The sequence below is a fragment of the Symphodus melops genome (genome assembly GCF_947650265.1).
Source record: "Symphodus melops genome assembly, chromosome: 1".
In the NCBI taxonomy this organism is placed as follows: domain Eukaryota; kingdom Metazoa; phylum Chordata; class Actinopteri; order Labriformes; family Labridae; genus Symphodus; species Symphodus melops.
Genome location: NC_136691.1, coordinates 47,318,284 through 47,343,972, shown reverse-complemented (window position 1 = coordinate 47,343,972; position 25,689 = coordinate 47,318,284). Strand labels below are relative to the sequence as shown.

General features: G+C 40.9%; 1 protein-coding gene across 2 annotated transcripts; it reads right to left on the bottom strand.

Moving 5' to 3' along the window:
* Positions 1 to 347: 347 nt before the first annotated feature.
* gak (cyclin G associated kinase) lies at positions 348 to 25,689 on the bottom strand. Of its 2 annotated transcripts, none has more exons than XM_079343699.1 (29): positions 25,298 to 25,689; positions 21,326 to 21,387; positions 20,395 to 20,454; positions 19,119 to 19,233; positions 18,497 to 18,639; positions 18,168 to 18,293; positions 16,796 to 16,885; positions 16,399 to 16,534; positions 15,838 to 15,950; positions 14,056 to 14,134; positions 11,958 to 12,075; positions 9,505 to 9,554; positions 9,206 to 9,354; positions 8,367 to 8,489; positions 8,127 to 8,260; positions 7,729 to 7,923; positions 7,525 to 7,642; positions 7,315 to 7,394; positions 6,976 to 7,169; positions 6,727 to 6,888; positions 6,464 to 6,624; positions 5,772 to 6,033; positions 5,473 to 5,667; positions 5,140 to 5,277; positions 4,959 to 5,045; positions 3,970 to 4,254; positions 3,542 to 3,690; positions 2,981 to 3,157; positions 348 to 2,835 (listed from the first exon to the last, which is right to left on the bottom strand). In XM_079343699.1, the coding sequence occupies exons 1-29, from the start codon at positions 25,437 to 25,439 to the stop codon at positions 2,734 to 2,736; spliced, it is 3,945 nt and encodes a 1,314-aa protein (XP_079199825.1). In that variant the 5' UTR covers positions 25,440 to 25,689; the 3' UTR covers positions 348 to 2,733. The 2 variants fall into 2 exon arrangements, with proteins under 2 accessions (XP_079199825.1, XP_079199826.1); XM_079343700.1 differs by having other exon boundaries at positions 3,970 to 4,251.

The following is a 25,689-nucleotide window of genomic DNA, read 5'->3' as shown; positions in this document are numbered from 1 at the left end:
AAGTGATGTGTAAACCCTGTAGCCTAGCTCACAGTAATTACAAGGCACACAGGAATAGCTTTAATATGACTAAACAGCAGAGTAAACTTTACTGGAAGTTCACTTATATTTTACACTAATCTGGTAATGTTGAATAATTAACTGCAATTAAACTTTCTAAATGTTGCAGGCATCCATTAGCATTGTCTATTTCAAATGAGAACAGACTGATCAATTGACGCTACACAAACCAGATACAAACAGAAAATAAACCAGAATACGTTCCAGAACGAAGCACACTGCTCGCAAGAATCTGATGAGACCATTTCTGATTCTCCTCGTAAGTAAATAAAGAGACAAAGAAAAAAAACAGATCAAAGGTTTTTTTAATTTTCTTTTTTTTTGCACTGAAATCTACATTCATATTAGTTATGATGTAATTTGGTACAGTAAACACTGTGTAGTTTTGCAATCCTTCTCTATACTGTCAACGAGTTTCAACTGAAACTCAAGCATCAGTTCAATTTCTTTGTTTCCTCCTCACTCAGGTTGACTGGCCCCTCCACTCGGAATTTGAACAAAGTGTCAAAAAGCAAAACAGAAGAAAAACACTTCAGTTCTGTCGTGAGAGAGAAAAGAAACAAAAACTTATCAAAAAGACAGACTGAACAGACAAATGATAAACAAACTGCTTAACATCAAGGAGGATATATATATTTATATTTGTAAAAGCACATTCGTATTAATAATAGACGCTTTGGAATGAAAAACAGCAACAAAGAGGCTCAACGTGATCAAACTGTCCCACTTGCACTCAGCACATTTTACGTATATATTATCTGACAATTGTTTTACTTGTGCCATTTATATGCATGAATACATGTCATTATAACCCTCAACCCTCCCAAAAGAAACAAAAAAAAAAACAAAACATAATAAATAAAAAAAAATAAACAAGTGATTTGATTGGTCCATGAGGTAACGTGATAGCGCAAAAGTTGGAAAGAGTTTTGGAAACATAACACGTCATGAAAAACAAGTGTGGAATATAAAAAGAAAAAAAATAGTGTATGCGGACAAGGAAGCATAATGCAAAAAAAAAAAAAAAAAAAAATGTTTTCCTCCACACACACACACACTCACTCATGCAGCCAATTACAAGCTCAATGACTAATCGATCGCCCAGCATGTAATCTTAACGAAGCCACTTGAAGGATTTCATATGTACAATTAAGAGCTGATTCACAAAAACCCCTCAAAACTTAAAGAATTAACCCAGAAAAAAAAGATTAAAAACAAAGACCATTATAACATATTCTCTTTACATTCCTTCACTTTATCATCTCCTCATATGCACTGGCAAAAAGAGGAAAAAAAACAAACCCCAAAACAGTCCAATGAAGTCTGTGCTGGAGGTGGGCGGGGCTTTCAGAGACAGAGAGAGGTTAATAATGACGAGGTGATGAGGAATGATTCAAAGCGCTGTGAAGACGTGTCAAGTTTGCAACGCAGCGTAATCAGGCAGGTAGACTTTAATTTGTTTCTGCTACAAGAAAAAGAGCACTTAAAAAAAACAGAATTAAAAAAGAGACCCTGCCCTGTTTGGACAACCCTGGTTCAAAATCAAACACACCTCCCTCCTGTTGTGTAGAGGTTTGGTGAAAGAGAGCATGCAGTTAGCTACACAGTAAAGCCTGAGTGGGTGGAATTAAAAGAGCACTTCAACAACAACAGACTGTCCGGCTTAGGTTTATACAGGACTCCGAAACAAGTCCAGCTCCTTTAGCAGAAGTTCAGGATGCAGATGGAGAGTGTATGCTTTTGTGTGTGTGTGTGTGTGTGTGTGTGTGTGTGTGTGTGTGTGTGTGCAGATAGAACAGTTATTATAGAAGCAGCACTAGTAGTGTTCAGCAGGCATTAGTCTTTGTATTTTTGGAAAGAAACAGGCTCAGGAGCAAACCCAACCAAAGTATTATGTGGTATTTTCAGTAGATCTACTTCCTTTATTTCAGTCCTTTTTCTGCAAGAGGAGTTTGTTTTGTCCGTTTGTTGCTGTGGTTGGTATGTTCCAACATTTATCAGCGATTTAATGAGGCAACTAAGCTTCAAAATGTTAACATTCAAATTACTGTAGACTTCCATTTGTTGCTGGCATGCTGAAAGATGTACAAGATTTCCATGTTTGTGTTCTTTTTTTTTTTAATGCATTCTTTTGAATGATAAAAACGACAACCTATGAGCCAAAATATACCAGCAGTTTATTAGTGTAGGTTTGTTGATTTTTTTTCCTTTCTGAATACCACCATTATAATATTCACACTGGTCATTTTTTTTAAGGTCCTTGTGTTATATGATTTCTCTCGTCTTCTTCGTGTGATTGTCACTCATTCCACCCTCCTGATGTTTGCAGCACCACTCAGGCATTGGAACAGGTAGGCAGTGAGTTTGAAAACGAACACAATGTTTATTTACCTGGCTGTTTTTGAACCAGTAAGGGACTTTGCCACAGCCAGGCATGAGGCAAAAGGGTTTTTTTTTTTGTTTTTTTCCTTTACTGTGGGGACAGAAGAAACTAGACGGGGACAAAGGGAGTGAAGGGAATGGTAGAGAGGACACCTCTCAGAGGCTCTGCAACCCTTAAGGCCCAATGTGGGCTCAGTCCTGTCCAAACTGGCCCGGTCCAACTCTTGTTAAGTTAGACGGAATCCAGTCCAGTCTGGTCTGGATGGGTCCAGACCAACGGTTTTCTTTTTTTCAGAAGAGGGCTTTGGATCCCTGGTTCTCGAACTCTGACCAGGCGTCATTTAATTCCATGAAGATCATCTTAGCATAATCTTCATAAGGCTTGTCTGTAGCCTGCAGACAGAAGGAATATGAATGAGGCATGCTGAAAATATACACATTTTTTTAACAAGTACTTGAATGGCCATTGCCTTAAAATGGGATAATCCATTTTGGTTCCTGTAACGGCTAAATGCATGAGGAGTATTTTTTACTATACCTTATCAGGATGGACAATCAGCACAGCCTTCCTGTAGTACTTCTTCACCTGGTCAGGTGTAACCAGGTCAGCCATGCCCACAGGCTTCCAACGAGTTTCTCCCTCCCACAGCACCGTGTGCAGGGTTGACAGCAGTGCTCGGATGTTTCGCTCCTTCCCCTCAATCCAGTCCAAAATCTGCAGCATTATTATAAACAAGGAATTTATCCTCTCTTAGAAGAATACGTTGCATTAACGGTTGAGCACTTTGAGGTTCCTTTGTGAGGTAAGGATCTGCCAAAAGGCGGCCTTGTTGGTCAAATACTAGTGTTTCACAAAGAGACCAAAACTGTCAGTGATACTGTTTAAACTTCATCTTGTAGGAAAGAGCTTTGTTTTTCAGAAAACACAATGAGCAAGTAGATGCATTAGCAAATATAAACATCCTAATACATCCTCAGCAATAAAAGAACGACAGGCAGTGCTGTACACCGAAAATGCAAAGATATAACCAGCAACCTGGTCTTCAAATAGCAAATGAAGAGAAAAAGTGCATTTCATCTACTCCAGAATGTGTTTCACCTGTAACTTGAGTGGATCAATATCTTTTGTGATCTCTTGTCTTCTCATTTCTGCGATGGTTCTCGGTCCCTTCTTATCAAGCTTAGAGGCAAAACCCTGAGTGGATAGCAGGTCCCCAAAATCGTCCTCCTTCACCTTCGGCTTGGGGCCTGAAACGAAACACAACACAGAGAATGACAAGGTTCGATTCTGAACCTGAGTGAGGTGCATCAGACTTCACCAGACATAATGATTTGGATGATGAGAAGATGGTAAAACAACAAATCAATTTAAAACGTCATAATCGCTGTCATGAGATTCAGTTGCATGACAGAACTGCAGCATCAAGGCGAATCTGAGTTTTTACTCGAAAAGCTCGCTCTACTAATTGTGGATTGCCTTTTCCTATTACATTTTCATTTAAAAATGAAGGAACAAATGTCTCTCACCAAACCCCGGACCACGGACCCCCCTGTCCTCTCTGCCTCCGATGACGCTGGAGAAGTTCAGGTTGTAGTTGGGTTTGGTGGGCTGTGCTCCTCCCGACTGGGACGCTGAGGATGGTTTGGGTGCAGTACCAGATCCGGATCCATGTATCCACGGTTTGCTCTGGGCTGATGAGGGTCTTCCAGACTGCCAGGGCTGGGCTTGAGGCTTAGCAGAGGACGAAGCAGAGGAAGAAGGAGCCTTTGTGTTGAAAGAAGGCCCGGAGAAATTACCGCTGGCGGAACCTGCTGAGAAAATGGAGGAATGGTGGATACTTAAAGTGGGTGACTAAATGAAAACGCTTGAAGTGTAAAACAAGCTGCTGATTTAACAGTTCTGTAGCTGGGACTCAGCATTAGTTTACAGAATAAGAGAACATGACATGACTTTGTCAGCACGTGTTTTGTAAAAGTTCTAAGAGCCATGGAACCTTTCATCATCCAGCTTTGCTCACTGCATCTTACCTTTTAATGTGCAAAGACCAAAGGATATTATTCTAAATGACAACCATTTTGCCGTTTCTTTGATCAGACATGGTGATGAGAAGCTGGAAATGATGAGTCAGTGTGGTGGAATGTAATCTAGCTGAGATGGTTTTGAAGGTTAAAGACTGGAAAGTACAGTTGGCTGGTTCGGCTAAGCTTTCAGAATGTACACCCCGTTTATAAGGACTACAAGTCCAACCCGAGTTTGAGTCCGACCCTCATCATTTCCTGCATGCCCCCCCCCCCCCCCCCCACTTTCTTCTCTCAATATTTCCTGTCTCTCTAATGACCCATTGTTTTAAAAAGTGCAAAGAAGAAAAAGCCTAAAAAGTACTAAATCTTATTTTCTGTGTGTAAAATGCATAGTATACAATCTCAACAATCACTGTCAGATTATACTGCAATGTATTTTCCACTGACAGATACATGAACATGTTGACAGGAGTATTTCCATCACTGCCTCTTACCTGGTAAATTGGATCCCAGGTTTCCTAAGTCAGCAAAAGGATCAAAGGTCTGAGACTTGGCCTTCGACATGGATGACATACCAGAAGCTACCGACACAGAAACCATATCTGAGTTATGATCAATGCGTTCTTTTTATGAAACTCTGAAAATGCATCGTGCTCTTAGTATTCTTCCACCTACATGTATTGGTGTAGTTCTGTTTGCTTGTGGTGGCACTCATGCTAGTGGTGGTGCTAGCAGCCCAGCTATCCCAGCCACCCAGCAGATCTGGTTGGCTAGCTGATGATGTCATCTTAGGGGTATCATTCACGATCTTATCTGTAAAGGCACAAACATACCAAGTATTACCTTTCAGCAGTTGCTTACTGAAAACGTCAGTGAAACAAAAACAAAAGGCTGTTTGTCTGGTAAAACGGGTTCGATTTTAAGCAGAGGGAAGCACGTTGTGACTGAAGGCAGATCAGATAAGGAAACAGAGGAGCACACGTTACATAAAGAGAGACAAATACTCACTGAGGTTGAAGAGGCTCGTGTTAGAAGCAGGAGTGGCGTTACTGTGGGCTGAACTGAACCCGCTGGTGGCTGAACTGTCAGAACCCAACAAGTCTCCAAACAAGTCCGGTCCAGAGGCCTGCCGAGAGGAAGCCACACTAGAGCCAACGCCAGAGGCAGAGCCCATTCCAAATGGATCAAACAAGTCTCCCATAGCTGCAACACAGGCAAAGCAAAGGACACATTCATAAAAACAAAAATAAAAACAATAGCCAGAAAAAGATTTTTCTAATAATGCAAGGGACTGTGCAGTGACTTACGTTTTGGGTCAGATGTGGCCCCACTTGAAGGCCCACTGAAGAACAAGTCTTCCTGCACAGCTCCTGTTTGGCCACCAGGGGGTGCAAACAGGTCATTAAGGAGGTCACTGTTGCTGGATGCACCTTTCATTCCTCCCTGGACTCCTTGCTGAGGAGCAGAGGAGGAGGCTGAGGACAAGGAGGGAGCTTGAGAGTCAGCGTTCAAGCCTAAGAGGTCAGCGGTGTCGCCGATGGGAGAATCCTGCGCTGCCGGAGGAGGGCTCTGTGGCGGGGACACCAAGGGAGGACAGACAAATGTGATGTGAAAGAAGAAAAAATATATTGGTGTGAGGTACTTTGAGTACACCTGTCAGTCCACCTACCAAGACCTTAAATTTTTGTCCGCCTAAAAATCACTTTCTTTCTGTTATTTCTAAATGGTAGCCTTCAAAGCAACATTTTGCATATAGTAGACATAATTCATGGCTCATAACCTGCAAAAATCTGACGAATCAAGCTGGACTATCTAGATCCTAAGTCGGGGACAGGCCTAATGTAATGTCATTTTTACTGTGTGGGTCACTGCTCAAGTCAACGTAACAGGAAGTCAATTAGGGATTTTGAGCATCTCTATCAGGGTGCGTTACAAAAAGGACGTCATAATGTACAAATGACATAATATGGTGTATTTTGCCATCCAGAACTTTCCCTACCTGGAAGTCAGCATCAAACAGCGGTTCACTTGGGTCACGTGACAGCGGTTCTCCACCAGGAGCAGAGTAAGAGTAGGACTCTCCTTCAGACTGATCACTCAGGTCCTCTTGGTCATTCATGGACCCCCCTCCTTGACTGTCGTCCTGAGAGCCACGCACATCTGCAAACACAATATATATATACATATATAAATACTTGTTTTAATAAATCAGAAAGCACATTTAAAGTCTAAATATCACAAACAAGAACCCAAGTGAAGTACCTTCCCAATCCAGTGTCTGGAAGAAGTTGTTCGCATTGCTATCTGGGCTCATAGGAGATTCCGGTTCTGTTGCACTGGAACCTTCCGGGGTCTGAGCCGGCTGTGGGGATTCTGAGTCATAGAACGCTGATGAACCTGGCTGGCGGGGAAGCTCGGGCTTACCTGCAACAGTTAATTAAAGTATATTTAAAAAGAAATATATAGAATGAACTCAAATACTGTTAGCTGTTATAAAATAACCCAGCTTACCAAATTTACTGAGGATCTCCTGCTGTTCATCACGAGAGCTGAAAAGGATTTTGGGGTTGAGGCCTTTGGTTTGGAAGCTCTCCCAAGGAGGGGACTTTGCGCTGGGTCTGTCCCTGGGTTCGACCTCGATGTCAAGGTTGACCTGAAACAAGTCTGGGTACTTCTCCTGGATGTCACAGGCGTCCAAGTCATACCTGACAGTAGATAAGATTAGGAAATGTTTAAAGGTGAAGAATTATGTTCGTCATAAATTTCGCTGAAGAAAAGAAACGCAACACTTCCATGACAATAACCTTGACCGTCAAAACAAAGTATTGCTTGTCTGAATTGTGTACATACTTGGAAAACTTTACAGTGGTTGCATTTCTGGGGACAAAGCCTGTGTGGAACTGGATCTGGAACATCTTCATGGATGCCATCTGGAACACAACATTTTTTCAAATTAACTTCTTGTCTCCATCTTATACTTAAACTGTCAGTAGGTTCTGAATCTCTCTACAAAGCCAGACGATGCACTTTGCACTTAAGCTTGAATACACGTTTGTGTACCTTGGCCTGAAGACGTCCTCCCAGTGTAGACCTTGCATGATAGATCACCACCAGCACATCTCCTTGCACCGTCACATTGAGGGGAATCTCTGCTCTCCCATCCTCGATCTTAAAGTCCCTTGATATCACAACGAATAGAGAATGAGTAACGTCAATAAAAAGCTAAAAGGCATTCCTGTGCATACGTCTACTCTCTCAACCTACTTCATTTTGTCGTATTCCTGCGATGTGGTGAGGACTCTCTCGTCTCCGACGTAAACTTCACAGAAGGGCCTGCACCCATTACGCTGTTTGTTGAACAGCGGCATGGGTGTCATGACGATGGAGCGAATGATTATGGGCTTGCTGTGGGGGATGATGGGCTCCTCTGCCATCATGTCGCACATATACTCTATATACCTGACACAGAAAAAAAAAAGATGATCAGAACCGTGTGAAGTTTGTCTTTTTGTTCAATACAATCTAAGTTCAGAAGTAAAAGCTTGAAAACAATACATTATGTGTTTTTGTTGTTAGAGAATCTTGAGGATGATTCTCCTACAAGTCACACTTAAAAACATCTATCTGTATCGACAGCTTAAGTGATGCGCGTGTTGTCGTACCTCTTGTGTGAAGGTGCTATTCCTGGTGGGCAGCGTTTCATTGAGAACATGTAGACAGCAGCCTCGGCTGTGGTGAAGAGGCGACAGAAGCACAAGAAGGAGCAAACTGCTACTGCTGATGCTGCCCTGCCGTCCTACAGAGATAAAAGGTAAGCATGTCACAGTCTTATTCCTCCTCCCTTTCTGAGGATGCACGAAGGTATCAAATCATCAACTTGAAGGTGATGAGCGATTACTTACCAGACAGTGTACTATACAGATGTTCCTTTGGTCTTGTTTGAGCCATAGATGCATGTTCTTACACACACTATAGAGACTGCGGAGGTTGGGAGCACGGCGCACTTGCCAGTTACACTCTGAAACCTGTACACAAACAAAAACACACTTCTTAATACAACAGGAATCTGAGAAAGCTGCAACATATAAAAAAAAATTCTCGTCTTAATATTAAAAAAAACAGAGATATGGTGCACATTACCAAACAAGAGTTTGATGATGCCTTTAAAGGGATACTTCACCCATTTACATGAAGCTGTGTATCATTAGAAACATGGTAGCAGTGTTGAATGGTCGTGAATCCAGCCATTCAACACTACTACCATGTTTCTAATGATACACAGCTTCATGTAAATGGGTGAAGTATCCCTTTAAGATGAATGCTTAAAGGCTCCACAAATCAAACATAAACACACAGCTTACAACCTGGAGGAGTCCAGAATCCAAATGGGGCCTTCTGCAATGTTTATTTATTGATCAATAATAAATATATTGTATATCGAAATGTATTGCACACAGGCTCATGTGGGCCATGGCTAATACCAAAACAAGAAATGTGCATCGCTGTCTGTCATCCATTGTGCAGAAATGTCATCTCAGCCCGTCTTCCTGTCACTAATAATAAACCCATAAAAGCCTAAATGTGTTCTCAAAGGAACGTTTTCTTGCATCACTGTAGACAAACAATCACATGATTACAAAACAAAAGAGAATAGCTGCATGTGTTTTGGATTCCTGTGAGTTTTGTGAAGTTGGAGAAAGGGTGAAGAATCACTGCCTCACACACAAACACACACACTGACCCTGTTGTGGAATCGAGAAGGCCTGTAGGATCGTTTGGAGAGGTTGTACACTGCATAATGACCAGCATGGCGGGAATCCAGGAACAGACGGACGTCCTCGATGTTGTTCTTTATCGCTGACTCCACCCCTTCTGCTGGGAAGGACATGACTACAAACACAAACGCAAATTTAAAAATATATATATATATAAATAAATAAAACATGAACAACAAATTTCATGAAATCTTGTCTGTTTCTTGAAATGTTTCAATCCTGCCATACGTTTCAGAGGTGTTTTAATGAAGTGCACTGTACCTACCTGCTATTCTGGACGTGATATACGAGATATCCAGGTCTCCTTTGGCATAGCTGTAGAGAAATTACAAGCATGCTTTTAAATAGAGTTTTTACAGAACACAATAGAGAGGGGAAATCGCAGATCATGATAATTATAGAAAAAGATAAGTAAAACAGTTTGACTAAGGATTGGGAGAACTCACAACAATTTCGGGGAGTCTGGTAACAGAACAAAGTTTCTTAAAAAAGGAACCATGATATTGAGGTATTTTATTGTGTGATATTTAAACGGGTATAACGGTACTGGCTTTGAAACACAATGCTGCAAAAAGGAAATCGTTCTGGTCAATTCTTAAATGGGCCTCTCTACCTTAAGAGACTAAACAATTAAGAATAACAATAGATAATAATGAAGGCTGCCCCACGCGGACACACACTTAAATATCTGTTCTTTGAGTTTAAATGGGGGAACATGCATCTGGTAGACAGAGAAGGACTGTTCCTGCCAACGGCTGATTTGTTGAACTGAAATCGGCAGTAAAAAGTAGTAAACAGGCAGACACACTGGATTTTATAGCAAAAAAAAGAAAAAACACTGGAAGGCTGAAAATTACAATGTTTTGCACACAAGCAAACTGTAGGCAAAGCAAACACGTGTGTTGATCTATGCTGATTGTTGTTTGTGTGTGGCGTCAGGGCCCACTTGTGATGCAGGTTATAACAAAGCTAAAGCTGAAATGGTGATTTAGTAAGCAGTGGAGACACATCAGCCACTGTTCATCCGCTCAGTCAGTCATTCATGTAGCGCTACGATACAGATCCACGTCTTTTGGGGTTAACGCAGTAGGAAACCCCCCCCTCCCCCCAAAAAAACGGTTGCTCAAATAATGTAAATGTAAGATTTAAAGTGCTGATGAAACAATGACAGAGATAATATGTTATGCATAGATTAAAAACAGGTCAAACAAGTTACAATAGTAAGCTCAGAGTGGTGGAGACATGGGAAACCAGGTGGTGAAATGTTACAGAAGAGCAGTTCAGTTATTTGAGAATCGGTTCAGAAAACTCAAAGTAACTGATCAACAGATGGATAGTTTTTTTTATATTTGAGCTTTTAGTGACACTGTAGTCGGAGGTTATAATATTAACTTTATATAATTGGCTGAGGGTGAAAAGACTGTTACAACAAATTATACAATGAGCCATATATGGTATTACAAAGGAAGTTTGATTATTATTTAAATGAAGAAAGGTGATTACAGCTAATTACAACGTCTGGTTATAATGAATTCCTGTCACATGCACCAAGGTCATTTCTCTTGTTTTATTAATTGCTAACCAACCATTAGACCCTTCCATTCATTCTTAAGATGACATCCTCTGTCAAACTCTGCTCGGCATTCATTCAATCGAGATATTGAATGTGTGATGTTAGGATCAGCAAGCTACGATGACACAGACATTGCACAGTAAATAGCTTAATGGTGGGGGAGGAGGAGGGGGAAGGGGGTTCTTCCTCTAAATCAAACACATACTACAAAAAAAACCAAAAAAAAAAAAAAAAACACAGAGCAACGCATGAGATGACGCACTCCACCGACCCGCATTTACCTTGGGTTGCTAGGTGATGGACACATAGTGGGACCATGAGGGATTGGAACAGAGGAAAGAAACAAAAGCAAAAAATAAACAAAAGAGCAAATAAAGGGAACAACTGATGACAAAATAACAAATGAAACATTAACCTTTGAAATGACACGGGTAGAGGGGAGAGAAGGAGGAACACTTTGTTTAATTAACCCGTGAGCATAAAAGTCACAGAGGTCACTTTCTTCCCCGGCAACAAATATCATCAAGGATTTCTACAGCAGATTGGACCATTCACTGAATGATATTACTATCCAAGTTGTTGTTAAAATAGCTCCAATGAGAGGTCATTTGGTAAACATCTTTTTCATTTCCTTAACATTTTAAACTACCGGTACATATAAACTGCCTTTGCAGAACTCTTCAGATGGAAAAGCAACAAAATGCTCCTTTTGAAGGTAAATCTGGGGACCAGGTAGGAATGAATATGAAGGGTTAAACATTTGCAGGGGTACAATCGTCTGGATTCATTTGAGGTTAATGCATTTGTGATGAAACATGATTTAAGGCAACTGACATAAAGTGATGTTAACAAACGTTCTGAGCACATTAGACTATACAGTTAGCACATGATCCCATTATCATGACACACAAATAGTTACCGAAGCACCTGTGCTGCTAACTCTGTATGATAATTAAGTAATATGATCCATTAGCTTGTGCAACATGTCGGAAAAATAAATGTTTAGCCAACTCCGCACAGGTTGAAACACACAAATAAGACTGACTCAGCAATGCAGGCCCACATTATGCTCCCTGATGGTTTACTAATCTTCAACGGAAATATGCAACTATGATAACCATGGTAACACGAGGGGAGCACCGTACCTTGCTACTGATTGGATGACCTTAGAGGACGTGTCCTTGATGTTGGTCAAGAAGCGCTCTGTTCCTCCCCTTAAGATATCAAAGAGGCCACTGCCCGACTGATCAGGATCATATATACCTTAAGACATGGGAGGACAACAGTGATAAATCTACTACTGGAAAGTAGTGTCATGACTTGGTCACAACAAAAACATTCATGCAGTCCGTGCATGCAACAAGCTTTTAAAACAAAGTGATGTTTGTATTTTTACAACGTAACAAACAGCTCGAATAAATGAAGGAGAACATCAATCAATCATATCAGTTGTTTGAAGTTGTAGGGGAGCTGCCCACTGCTGGGACTGAATAACTGGCACATGGCTCAGATGGACTCAACACAGTTTATTTCCCAGCTGATGGTCAGAATGGACTAAAGAGGACGAGGCCGCTCCTTGAGTCAAAGAGCAAACGTACTCTGCCTTTCGACAGATGGTTGACTGGCATGGAAGAAATCCTCTTAATGGACCGAGCCTGCATGTGTGTATGGATGGGAAAATGATAAGCCCATTACACTCATTTAGAGAAAAAGTACAAATCAACAACTCAAATAAGATTATCTCACTCGGTAGCATTTACTTCTTAATACCAAAGAAGGGCCTATAGCTGGAGATGCACTAATTGTACTGAGCAAATGCCTTCAAGTCGTCTGCTGTGTCAAAACTTGTTTTCTAACACTTCAGTTACTTTAGTCCAGGAGTTTAACCTTTTTATTCTGCAAGAGATTCCTACTGAAACAAATGTACACGTTACACAAACTAGTCTTTAAAGACTGAAAATCACTGCACGTAACTATAATGTGAAGATAAAGTAGCAAGGGGTGGAAACTACTTTGAATCAAAGCTCCTACTGTTGATCAATCAACAAATAACTGAGATGAAATTAAGATCCAAGTGTAAGATTTCCCATCGCTCCAGAAAATTCCAACATATCCAACATGGTTCTGTCAATCTGTAACACCGATGTAGGATGTAGACCAATGGGGTTTAACGCTGATGATCCATTGCCAGTTGGTTATTTTGTTTTTTTCCTTTTACAGGAGAGAACACCATTTTTTTCTACATAACTGTGTGTGTGCTGGATAAACAGAAGCTGGTGTGTCGTGTGTGTTATGTGTGTGTGTCAGCAGGGTGGTCACTGGTGATCTAAGTAGATTACTTGTTGAGTTGGGTGACTCAATGATAAAGGTGGAATATGGGTTGGGTGGCGTTTGGATTACATGTGCGACAGTGACCACGTGCTCCTCGTTACGCCTGCATGATATGAGGAAGAAACCTGCGATGTGAAATAACACAGTTGAATATTGTGTTGACGAGATGACTTGCAATATTAACTGAAATGTGCGAATGAGCTACATGGTCGTGGTGGTTTGCCTTTTCGTTCTTGTACTGTTACACAGAATAATGTGTGTTGGTAAAAGGTCATCTCACCTGAATCCAACATAATTCCCAAAAGGCAGCAGTGTTGTTCATTACACCACAAGGTCTTTATCAACTACATTCATCTCCCTCTTTTCTCAGCTAACATGCTAGCAAACGTTCCAGTCCATACCAGTGTGACAGGGAAGCATCTGAGGGAAGCTGGTAGCAGGGGGATGTCTGGCCAAATGGCCCCATGTATGCAAGGCTCCATCTGACAACATTGCAACCAATATTTAACTTCCTGGTTGGAACAGTAAGGCACATGAAATAGATTTCAGGCGTTCATTGAGCCTAATCATATTGAATCATTGATGAATATGTGATTTATTGTGAAAGCCTTCTTCCGGGCTAATTAGAAGCCAGGCGCTATTAAGAAGGAGCAGATAAGTCAAATTAAGCTGTGAGAAAGCAGCAGCACGACAAATGTATGCATATGTAAGAGTTCCCTCGTAGACTAACAGTTTTATCTTTGGAAAATCAACGAGTGGTAATATCGTATTTGAGAGAATAGCTTCATGTTTTCAGAGAAGATTCAGATCATCCCTCCCCCAACCTGAAGTGTAAACACACTAGGAAAAAGATGAAGCACTTCATTACAAATACAGGGACTATAATATTGTCATCCATACACACGCATTTACCTGCATTGTTTTGGACGTTTTGGATCTGCATGGGCGGCTGGGCTCCGTTGTTGCCGAACCCTCCGTTCTGCTCCAGAAGCTGCAGACATTCATAGCCGTCATACACTGGACGCCAACAGTAGTACGGACTCAACATCGTGGTAGGTAGGTCAACAAAAGTAACAATAAGCTGACAAAAAAAAGGACTATAGTATATCTGGGCATGTCATATTCAAAATGAATACAAGCCAGGAGGAGCAACAGAAAAGAGTTTAAAATGAAGAGGAGAGAGTCAGAGAAAAAACAGACTTCTTCAGAACTGAAAAAAAGTCATTAAAAACAAAAAAAATTCTAAATCCAGACAGAGATTAAGATGACAGCTCTTTCCCCTAAATGTTCCATTAAAGATGAATGAAGTGAAAAAAAGTAGACACATATGTGCCAGTTAGCTTAACAGGTTGACTCAGATGTACTAGATAAAATATGTTCCAGCTGAAAGCATTCGATTCTCAGGGTCAGCGTGACTCTGTGTTTCTCCTCCCTTCTGCTGTCTACTGTATTTCCCTCTCTGTAATTCTCCTTCCATCTCAAGGTCTCTCCTCTCCTCGTTCAGCCTCTCAGTCAGTCTGCCTCTCCATATGTCTGTGCCGAGAAGCAGCAGAGTGAAGAGTAGGAGGAGAAGAAGAAGAGGAAGGAGGATTATAATCTCCTTATGTCCAGCAGAGAAACCCCTTCTTAACCCTAATCAGATCAGCGATCGCCAAATGTGCCTTCACTCTGCACACATTTACCCTCCGAATCCACAGGATTCATTTGATGAGAAATTTGGTTGTAATACTCAGGAACTTCCTTCTGCAGGTTACTTTCCTCACTGTTTTCAATGATGACATAATCTAACAAGAAGACAGGAGACTTGAGAGTATGTGGCACTACAGAAACAGAAGAATATATTTCATCAGTGATGATCACCAAACAAACTCGCTGCATTCGCAAGTTCGCAAGTTTATACTAGTCATATGAACGTTGCACACAAGAAAATAGCTGAAGAGGAGAGAGAAAAAAAAAAGTAAGACTGAAGGTTTTTGACTTTGAAATCAGCTTTGCATATAAATCACAACTGTGCTGGAGGATTTGCTGATAAGTAGCAGGATTTGTGGTAAGAAATCAAAAGAGGCTGTGGCTGCTTAGTTGGTTAATGACCTTTCAACATGCAGTGTGGAGTGCTTTTTCTGTTCCAAAAGCTTGGCTAAAATCTTAAAGCTGATCATGCTGGATTAGATACCCTTGGTGGTGGATGAAAAAGTAGTAGTAGTAGTTTTGAGGCTTACAGTGCAGCACAAAATGCTCCTGTAGCACTGAAGTTTAAGTATCACTTCAAGCTTGTATTAAACTTTGTTTCACCCATTTTCCCCCTCTCGTCTGTCTGTCTTATTGGAGCCATTAGGACTCTGCCAGCTGGGAAGAAAGGAGTCTTGGAAAAGAGAAATAAAGCAACCGAGTGTGCTTGTGTTGGTGTTCTGTCAATAGTCTCTTCAGAGGCTGAATCACGTTGTTGAACTTGGTAAAAGTTGTACCAACAGGGGGCGCCGATGGCCAAGAGGCCCGGCTCTGAATCTGAATCTGACCCGTGGCTCCTTTCCCACATATCATTGTCCACTCGCCTTCAGTCCCTGATTCTCAAAACTCTACTCTCTGCCCTGTCTTGGACCAGCTCAAAACTGATACCTGAATTAAAGAGGATTTGTAGAAGTTTAAGTTCCCTTCTTAAATCTACTGTGCTCAGTAACAGTGAACAACGCCTACCTCTGTAATGGGAGACTTGGGGTTGACGTTGCGTGCTGCTGCTATCTCCTGGAGCTGGTTGACCAACTCTGTTATAGACAAACGCTCCTCAGGATTCACCTTCAACATGGAACCTGGACAGGAGGAGGAGGAGGGTGCAGCCAACAACAACAACAAAAAAAGAACTGTCAATCATTTAGAGAGGAAATGATTAATTAGAAGGGTGACCAAAATGTGGTCACTCATTACTGCACTAATAGAAAGACAGGACAACAGTGATATCATTAAACAAATCAGGAATTAGACATTATAATATTGAACATTTGTTACAAAATGCAGATAATAATACGGGAGAAGAATCTTAAAGACAGAGCCTTTAATTGTTTTGATGTCAACATATATAAACTGTCCACCAGGTGGAGCTGTGAGTTTATTAGATTAGCTGAAACAAAGTGTTGGAAGCGCTTCAAACACAAGAGGTGCCTGCTTTCTTCAGTCTATTTTAAAGTGACAGAACATTTGACTTTAGGTTTCCACGATGAAGAAATGTGGTTGACGGATTGAAACGAAAATGGTACTTACGTATGAGGTCATGATACACAGTGTACTTGACGTCGTTCTGAGGGATGGAGTACTTCCCATTGACGATTTGCAGCTTGGCCCCCTCCTCGAATGGGTGCAGCTTAAAACACAACAGGTAGAGGATGCACCCTAAAGCCTGCACGTGAGGACGGTGAAAAGAAAGGTAAACGAAAAACGTTCAAGCTAAAATTAAAGTCACTGAAACAAACTGACAATGAATCTGGTCTGCTGACTGGTAGCTTTGGTACTTGCCATTCAAACAACACTACTGAAGATTTCTTCTCTGTATCAAACTCTTTCATCTATAGACATTGTGATGGTAAGCTAAACTGTAAAAAGCCCTTTGATAGATGAATATGACATTGAAGGACAAAGAAGAAACGCAATACGCTCTGACCCAGATGTCCTGTTTGTCGTTGATGGGGAAGTTGGAGTAGAGGTCGATCATCTCTGGCGTACGGTATGCAGGAGTGGTGTTCCTTGTGATCTACACCCAAACAGAAAAAAAAACAACAACAACTTAAAAACACATACAGCTGCTGGACGTCCCTCAGGTGTTGCAGTTTGATGCGATCAAATGCAAACATCCAGCTAAATCTCAGCTCTGACTGATGCTTGAGCCTTCTGATTGTTTTGTTGTTTTTGCCATTTCTTATAGAAAGACGAGAGTCAAAGCTAAACTTAAAGACATAAAAAAAAAAAAAAAAAAGCTCTTTTGTGGTACCGACCCTGAAAACGGTTGAGCAACGAATAGGATGGAACCAGAATCTCTGGGGACCAACAAACTGAGGTCATCCGTGGGTTTTGTGTCCGTGTGGTTCTATGGCACAAATAAAATTAACCTGATTGATCAGAGCTTCCTGGACCTCTCGCTGATAATTCAATCAAACGTTTCTGGTTCCTGTCTATCACCATGACGCCTGTATTACACTCAGCGACTGGATCTTCTCATTGCTGTTTTTTTCCCACTCTTAATTGAAGAATCTTTCTTTTAGAATACAATTACAAAAGTATTATTAGCACTGAGAGCAACTGGAAGTGATTTTTTTTTGTTACAACTGTGAACTACACATGCTTTAAATAAAATGCTGCTGGAGTGGGAAATGTGATGCAAATGATGAACGTTTGTTCTATATTCTCCAACATGTAATGAAGACACTGGGTATGGCATACTACTGTTCAAGTATTTATTAACTCTTTCCGTCTACCAGTTAAAAAACCACGAGTCAGAACATTTTTTTATATTTTCTCTAAACTGTCTTCTTGATATGCGAGTTCTTTTTGACTCCTTACACACTCAGCAGCTGAAACCTACAAATGGTGTGCGACTCCTCAAACCGGCTTTGACCTCAAGTTAATATGTGGACTCTCTCACACAGTGTTGCCAACTCCTCTGAAAGGAAAGTAGCCATTGGCCGTCCTAAAAGTCGCTAGAAGTCTTTAAATGATGTCATCATATAATTTGCATAATTGACAATAAGCATGACCTGGCCAAGAGGGCAGCAGCACACGCCATAATAAGTAGTACATGATTAAAAAACACTTTACAGACAATAAATTAAGAGAAAAGCATAATTTGAATTTGTGATCATTCGAATTTTAACCTATAAAAAACCTTTTTACATTGCCGTTTGAAAAAGTATTCCCTTCTCAAAGTGATAGGTATATGGTATCGTAAAATAACGTGAATAAAAGCAAAGACAGAAAAGTGGTTTTAAAGAGTGTTGGGGGCGGGGGGGGGGGGGGGGGGGGGGGGGGTTTGTTTGTACCTCATCCTCCACCATGGACCTTTTCTGTGCTGACCAGCTGTAGTCGGGGTAATGTGACACTGTGGTGGCGCTGCCAAAGTCGCACAGCTTGATAGTGCCTTGGTTACTAATCAAGAGGTTCTCAATCTGCAGCACATCAAAGAAGCAGTGGGTTACCAAAACACATCTAACTACCAGACAAATAGTGTGTGTTACATTTCAAAATTGATATCATAAGATACAAAATGTGTTTCTATTGAGGGGTTCAGTTGTATTTAATCATTGTTGAGTTTTTTGTAACAGGATACTCCATCACTCAAAAGGTCTTTGACACATTATTTCGTACCCACCTTGAGGTCTCTGTGTATGATTGGAGGCTTCTGTTTGTGCATGTGCTGTACGGCGCGGCACGTCTGGTAGAGGACTTTCAGGACTGTGTCACATGACAGTGGAGCCCTCTGCTCGACACGCTTTATAAAGTCCACCAGCTGACCTAAAGGCGGGGGGGGGGGGGGGAGATAGTAACAAACGAATGAATGAATAAAAATCCATCAGTCAAAGCAAAAAGCAACTCCTTCCTGTCTGCCTCTCACTGCAGCTTGTGTGCAGTGTCTCATACTTTCAGATTGGAGTACAAACACTTCCCTAAATAATAAAAAGATTATTCATGTCCTGTAAATGAATGTCTGAAATGTTAAAACATGATTTACAGGGGTAAGTGCAGAGTTCTCAGATTATACAAAACTGAAAAGTCAGACGGACAGGAAGTAAAGCAGGAAGTGGAAAAGGCTTCAGACAGGAAACCGTTTCAACACCAGTGCCTTTACGTTAGAGTTACTGGGAACAGAATTCTGCTCAGTCAGATGAGTCAGTACTGGTTCAGCAGTATAGAAAAAAAATAGAGGGTGTTAAATAATTGTAATTGGAGAAAAAGAGTTATGTGCGTGTGTGTGTGTGTGTGTGTGTTCTCACCTTTACACAGCTCAGTGAGGATCAGGAACTCGGCCTGTCCGGTGTCTGACTCCTCCTTACTGATGGAAGCAGCAGAGCAGAACTGAACCATGTTGGGATGACCAGACAGCTTTTTCTGTAGAGCCAGAGGGTCAAGGAACATCTCCTGCTATCTAAACAGATCGAGCCTGCCATGCACTTTCCATCTCAGAGCAGCAACTCTAACATCAACCTCTTCTGCAGCTTGGTGGTCACACATTGAATGCAAGGAGAGTTCAGTGTTGGGCGATAGAAACTTCACTTACTTACTTTAGATATTATTCTTTAGCACATTGACATTCAAGGTTTTACTTCTATAACACGATGTTTAAACAGAACCCAGAAACATGTTGTTTTTCTTATAAACAGCGTGTGCCTTCACAGTGTGCTGCACAACTCTTACCCAGCAGCACAGGAGATTTCCCTGCACGTTCTGCTGTGGCTTTGTTTGGTTCAATGTCTGTGCGATCTCTTTGATAAAAGCCAAACACCATACACACAATGGATGCTTTCAAGATGTGAGCTGATCCTCCTTCAAAACCACATCTGTGAATGAAACCTCTTCATCACTTCTTTTCAAAGGAGGAGCGCACGTTTGTGAACAGAATCTGTTCATATATGTTTTCCAGTACGGCGGCTAAGACTCCATCGATGTTGTGATAGTTTTCCTTTTTTGATTTAATGTCTGTTTTCTCATTATTTCTGTCTCGACTCGATGTCACGATAAACAAGGGCTGCCCCTCAATGACTCAATAAATAAAGGTTGAATGATCTTATAAACACTATGACACTTGCATTAGGCTGTTGTTTTCCGTTCACCTATATATGTTGTATCTGTCCCTATCAAATCAAACATTAAACGATAACTTAAACAGTGTGATCTGTGTTTTTATTCCTCACATCCTCTGTAGTTTGAGAAAGTACATTTACATTCTTTGTTGTAATCAAAACAGATATACATAAGACAAAATAATGTTGCAATAAACTCAATACAGTGTGTTGATCTCAAGAATTAGTTTGAGCTGCATAACAAAAAAACATGTTTGGATATGATTAAACGCTGTTAATAGATATTAGCGTCTGTGTCGTTGGTGTTGCCATTTTAAACTCTCTCAAAGATTTGGGTTAGACTTCGCCTCGCCTTTGTCACATGTGCTGTTTCTGATAAGGGCTCAAACAGAAAAGCTCTCCACTGTTCTTAAAGGATAAAACAAAAAAAAACATGTGTTTGAATTGGTGTAGAAATGATAAAGGATACCATAAAGCAGACTTCCTGTATGATCTCCTTGTTCTTCTCTTCCTCGTTGGAGAGCAACCTCTGGAACAAAGCACACACACACAACGTTGTTTTTTTGCTGTTTAGCTATCCAGGATCACACTTTCTTTTTAAATGATGCATACCTCAGACAATGGAACACACTTGCTTTAAACACGAGAAAAACTAAATTAACACCCAAGTAAAACAGGATAAGAGATTATCATACTAACCGCTGTCTGCTGGTGTAAAATGACTTCTTTAGCTTCTCACAACTCTGTTGGATGTTTGCATCCCCCCCCCCCTCCACTTTATCTAAAACTTATCACATTAAATGTATATCCGCCACATGTTCAATAGACAGCTGTTGTGTAGCTGCATGCTGAACCCTTTTGTTCTATAAATCAAACTTATCATTTCAAGTACAGACAATACTTTTTTTAAACGAACAAACCAAACCAATAGTACAGCCGGGCATTATTCATACAAAAAGGGACATAAATAATAAAACAAGCAGCAGATGGTCCCAACGTAACGACATCTGTACTATAATTCATAAAGCCCTTGTTGGGAAACAGAATCATAAGGATGTCCTCAGCAGTATGATGAAGAAAGTTCCCATGTCTCAATAAGAGAAGAGCAAATGTTCTCTTTGTGTTATACTTTCAGAGTTCAGGTCCACTTAGATGTAAAGTCCAGTAAAATGAAGTAATGCTGTAGTTGCTATGTCTTTATATTACATATATGTGATATTTGGCTGCACTTCATTAGGATGTAGAAAGCTGAATCTGAGCAGTTATGTTCTTTATCGAGTATATGATTTATAAACATCCCCTTAGCTCTCAAACAAATGATTCATGGATGAAAGTGAAATAATGACATGTGTCAGTCGCTGAACATGAGACACGCAGAATGTCCTCAGCGGGCGTCTTACCTTGAGGGCATAGTCTTTCCCACCGCTCATGTCCTGGGCTTCATACACAAAGGCAAATCCGCCTGAGACACAAAAACAGCAACCAGTGCGTCATTTACATCGTTCACAAGTCATTGTATCTACACACATAGTCCAAGCAGTCTTAAGCTCCTTCATACATCATCAGGAAGTTCTGTTTTGGGGGGTGTGGGGGTGTGAGGGTGTGTGGGGGGGGGGGGGGGGGGGGGGGTTTGATGTAAAACTCCCACAAAGCCAGCTCATGTTTGACAATGAAAACAGGTCAGAGTTTTCATATTGGGACTTGATCTGCCCAATATGAAAAACGTTTCTCTAAATCAGTCGTTAGGTGTACAGGATGCCAGCATCACAACACACAACAAATAAACAGCGGCTCCGGACATTTGTGCGTTACACATTATTTGCTGATGTCTGACAACAGGGCGAAAATCGGCCGATACCGACGTTGACCCAACGCATCGGTGCATCCAAAAGGGTTATTACAATTGTAAAGGGCACTGTGGGCAATGACTGAGGTAAGTGGTGGTTTAACTAATAGTCATTATTCCGTTAGATTATACAATTACATACATACTTAAATCATTTTTAAACATTAAATACCTCATCATATGTTTTAGGGAATGCGTCCTTTTCTAGTTTTAGGGTTTAAAAATCCTGGTGGTGAGTGGGCAAGAAACTCTCAATGTGCGTGTGTGTGTGTGTGTGTGTGTGTGTGTGCATGCATCAGAAAAAAAGACTTTAGAAACTCCCAGTCCCAACAAGACCAAGAGGTGGTTACCATAGGGATGAGTAAATCAACTACCAACCTTGGTTTGCTCTGTGAAAACCTGAATGAGCACGCACAGCACATTCTGATCTTCAAAGCTTTATTTACATAGAGAAGTACACCCAGACGTGTGCTTTGGTTTGTCTTTGGCACGTTCTGATTTTATTCCGCCCTGTCTTAGATTGAAAATGACTATCTGATGATGGGTCACACTTGAGCAACAAAGAGCACTTTTTTTGAATTGCATTTGTCCCTCACTTATTTGCATGAGCAAAAATCGTCACATTGCATCACATGAAGAAAACTTTCAGGCAAAGAAAAACACACTGTTCTCGTCTCAGGGCAAAATGAGGGCTGGATTCACGACCATTCAACACTGCTACCATGTTTATAATGGCAGTGGTGTAGTAGCCCTTTAATATATACCTTAGTCCAAACATTCTGCACCAACCACAGAAAGGTTCTAGTCACTTCACCTGGACAACACACACAGATCTCCCTCTGTTTGTGCTTGTTAATGGAGGGACTGAAACGTCAGAGGCTCCGTGTTCTCTGCCTAGATTATCGATGCATACCAAGAACAAAGCAGACATTTTTGGGGGAATAAATATATTCTCTCAAATCCAAACTTTTTAAGTACTGCTTGAGCACAATGGTTATGTGAAATTACAACTTTAACACAGTACATAAAGTACGAGGCCCAGCCGACCCACTTTAGCTCCAACTAATGAAACCCTTTTCTTTACTGTTTGACTTGCGAAAAAGGTCGTCTTGTTTGGCTATGTAAACACCTGTATTCCTGCTAGACGTACCTGTAGAGGACAGAGTAGTGAGTGTGGGGTCTGTCCTTAATACTACCATGATGACAACTAAAACTCTTTCCTTTACTAAAACAGCAAAGTGGTTTCAAAAATGTACACCAACAACAACATCGATCAGCATCTTCTTTAAAGGAAGAATATGTGACTTTTTGATCCAGTAGATATCGCCCTTGAGCACCAGCATTAAAGCAAACAACACTCCAGCTGCACTGTTGTGCTAGCAGGCTAATGGTAGCGCTCTTTAGTTTGCTCTCTAAATATAAAATTACACGAAACGACCATGATCTAAAAAAGCTTACGTGGCGTTTAAGTCAACAGTGAGTACAGTATGTTCTTCTTCTCTTCTCTGGTCCCTCGTCTAGCCTGACATAACGACGACGTCACAGACAGCGGGACTCGGGTGTCTCACTGATTGTAGACAGTCATGACAGTTGAGAGTTTTGAGAGGGCATACTTGATTTCAGCTTTATTTATGTGTCAAAGGTCGCACACTCAGCCTTTAAAGTTGAACTAACTGGTTACAGGCATCCTTTGTGTTCTCTCCCCAAAGACAGTGTTGAGTTCATTCAAAACAAAGACTCCATTCTCCACTCTATCTATCCATCCATCCATCCATCCATCTATCCAAGCGGTAGGATGCAAGTTTAAAGATGGTTTCATGTTAAATGAGCTTGAGCTTTACCATCTGCGGTGATTCTCCTTTAACTTCACTTTGATCAGATACCAGGGTTAAGAATGTGCAATCTCCTCGACTACATTTAAAACTTGATCACATGGAAATATTGTGTTCATGCGTTTCTCTATTTCATAACAACATATGCTAAACTCTGTTGGCAATCAAGTCTGTGAATTATTTGTTGTAGCTTTGCTGTTTTTTTCTGCCTCTGCTTTATTGGCTTTTATAACTGATTATATTTTGAAAGCAAAGCACTGTTTCTTCATATAACCTAGAGGAAGTGAAGTTTGGACACAAGAAGTGGACATGGTAGTGTGTTCTTTGAATGACGGGAAAGACGTCTCCCATCGACGACTGCTTCTTCACACTTAAAGTGATGAAACAACAGCTAGAGGGAGTCATACATTTCCAAGTACTGGGGGCACTAAAGTTTCACACGTCTGACCGCAAACAATGAGCATGAGTAGAAGAAAGACAGATGATGCAACATTAAACTGACGTTGATATCTATCTGTCCTTCTTGATAAGTTTCCAGCCTGATACTGACGACTTTTAAAAGAAGAACAGGTGAAGCCACACTATTGACAAGTGACCCATTGGTCCGACTGGGCTGAAAATAATGATGACGATAAACACATAAGGACTTACTTTGGGTTTCCTAGTCTGCCATTGTAAATAATAAATCTAGATGCTGATTTCACGTTTAGTTTATTGATATGCATTGTGATTAAAATTATTTATTTAATGTAAGTCACAAAAGAAACAGCTGTGGGTTCACACCTATCCCTTCACCAGTCATCGCATACAAACTAAAAAAAAACAACAACACTATTTCAGATTATCCTTCAGCAAAACTGTAACGTTGCAGTTCTTCTTTGATTTTTTTTTAAAGCCAATGGTGTAAGAGCCAAGTGTTATTTCATAAATTTAACAACAGGAACATTATCTGAAATCATTAATCTGCAGCTTTATAAAGATAAAACACACACACACACACCACCTTTGACTTAAGACAGAAGTTAAGTGGACAACAATACATGTTACATGTTCAGATATTATGTATTGAAAAAGACAACTGACCATTTTCACAATATGCAATCATATTTCATTAATAGTCTTTATTGCCTCTAGCCCTGTATAGAAACACATGAGTACGTCATGACTCATGTTTAAAAAGTGTGAACTTGAACAGTCTGTTACAGAGGACAGTATCCTGCAGATGTGTGCATTTCACTGTTTGGGTACTTAATATTCCAAACGAGGACTCATAATATCACACATCAAGTTAAAAGCAACACTGCTGTCGTTTTACAATGACGTGTATCCCTACTACTGTTATGATCTGTGACTTGAGTCAAACAGGTCTTACATCCATGAGAGATGATAAGGGTTGAAGTATGTAGTTGAGTTAGTGTACTTAAACACCTGCCTGGAAATAAAAACTCAGCAAATAGAAGAGGGATATTAAAGATGCCAACACATCTTCTTCAAAAACATTCAAATCTGGACGTGTAAATACCGAAACAAAATGATCAACTAGTGTTTACTCTGCAGTCTCAAACTGTATTGTCATTGACTCCCAGTAGAAATATGTCACTTTGTGCTACTAGCCTGTCGGCTAGGCGAGTTAGCTCTAATGCCGACCCGCACAAGACGTTCGCATCATTTCTCTCAGCTGAACAACATCTCACCTTCTGCGATCACCCTCTTGATCCTCAGTTTCATGTCACCAAGCTCAACGACTTGTCCGACGAAATCATTCTGGTCCCGACTGGCAGCCCCGACCGAGCCTGGCCCGGCGAGGAAATCCAGTGCCGACTGGAACAGGGACATTTTATGATCCGGCGCCCTGCTTCAGACTCACAGAGGGCGGCTGTGCTGAGGGGAAATTTGCTATCTGAAACCCAGCAGGTTAACTAGTGAAACTCTAAGGTGTTCAACTTTGTTATAAAGGCATCCAAACAGGCGCTATCATCCCTTTTCTTGACGCAAACATCCTCTTCCTGATGCTAGGTTGACGAGGCCGCCACCATCATCGCGTTGACTTCCGCGAAGGCTGGTGACGTCGGAGCACGATTCAGTC

Coding starts and splice junctions, on each gene's coding strand:
- gak (XM_079343699.1), bottom strand. CDS start 25,439: ATGTCCCTGTTCCAGTCGGCACTGGATTTCCTCGCCGGGCCAGGCTCG. Junction 14,135..15,837: donor CCAAGTCTCCCATTACAGAG/GTAGGCGTTGTT, acceptor GAATGTCTGCAG/CTTCTGGAGCAGAACGGAGG. Junction 8,490..9,205: donor CTTCTCGATTCCACAACAGG/GTCAGTGTGTGT, acceptor GTTTGTGTACAG/GTTTCAGAGTGTAACTGGCA.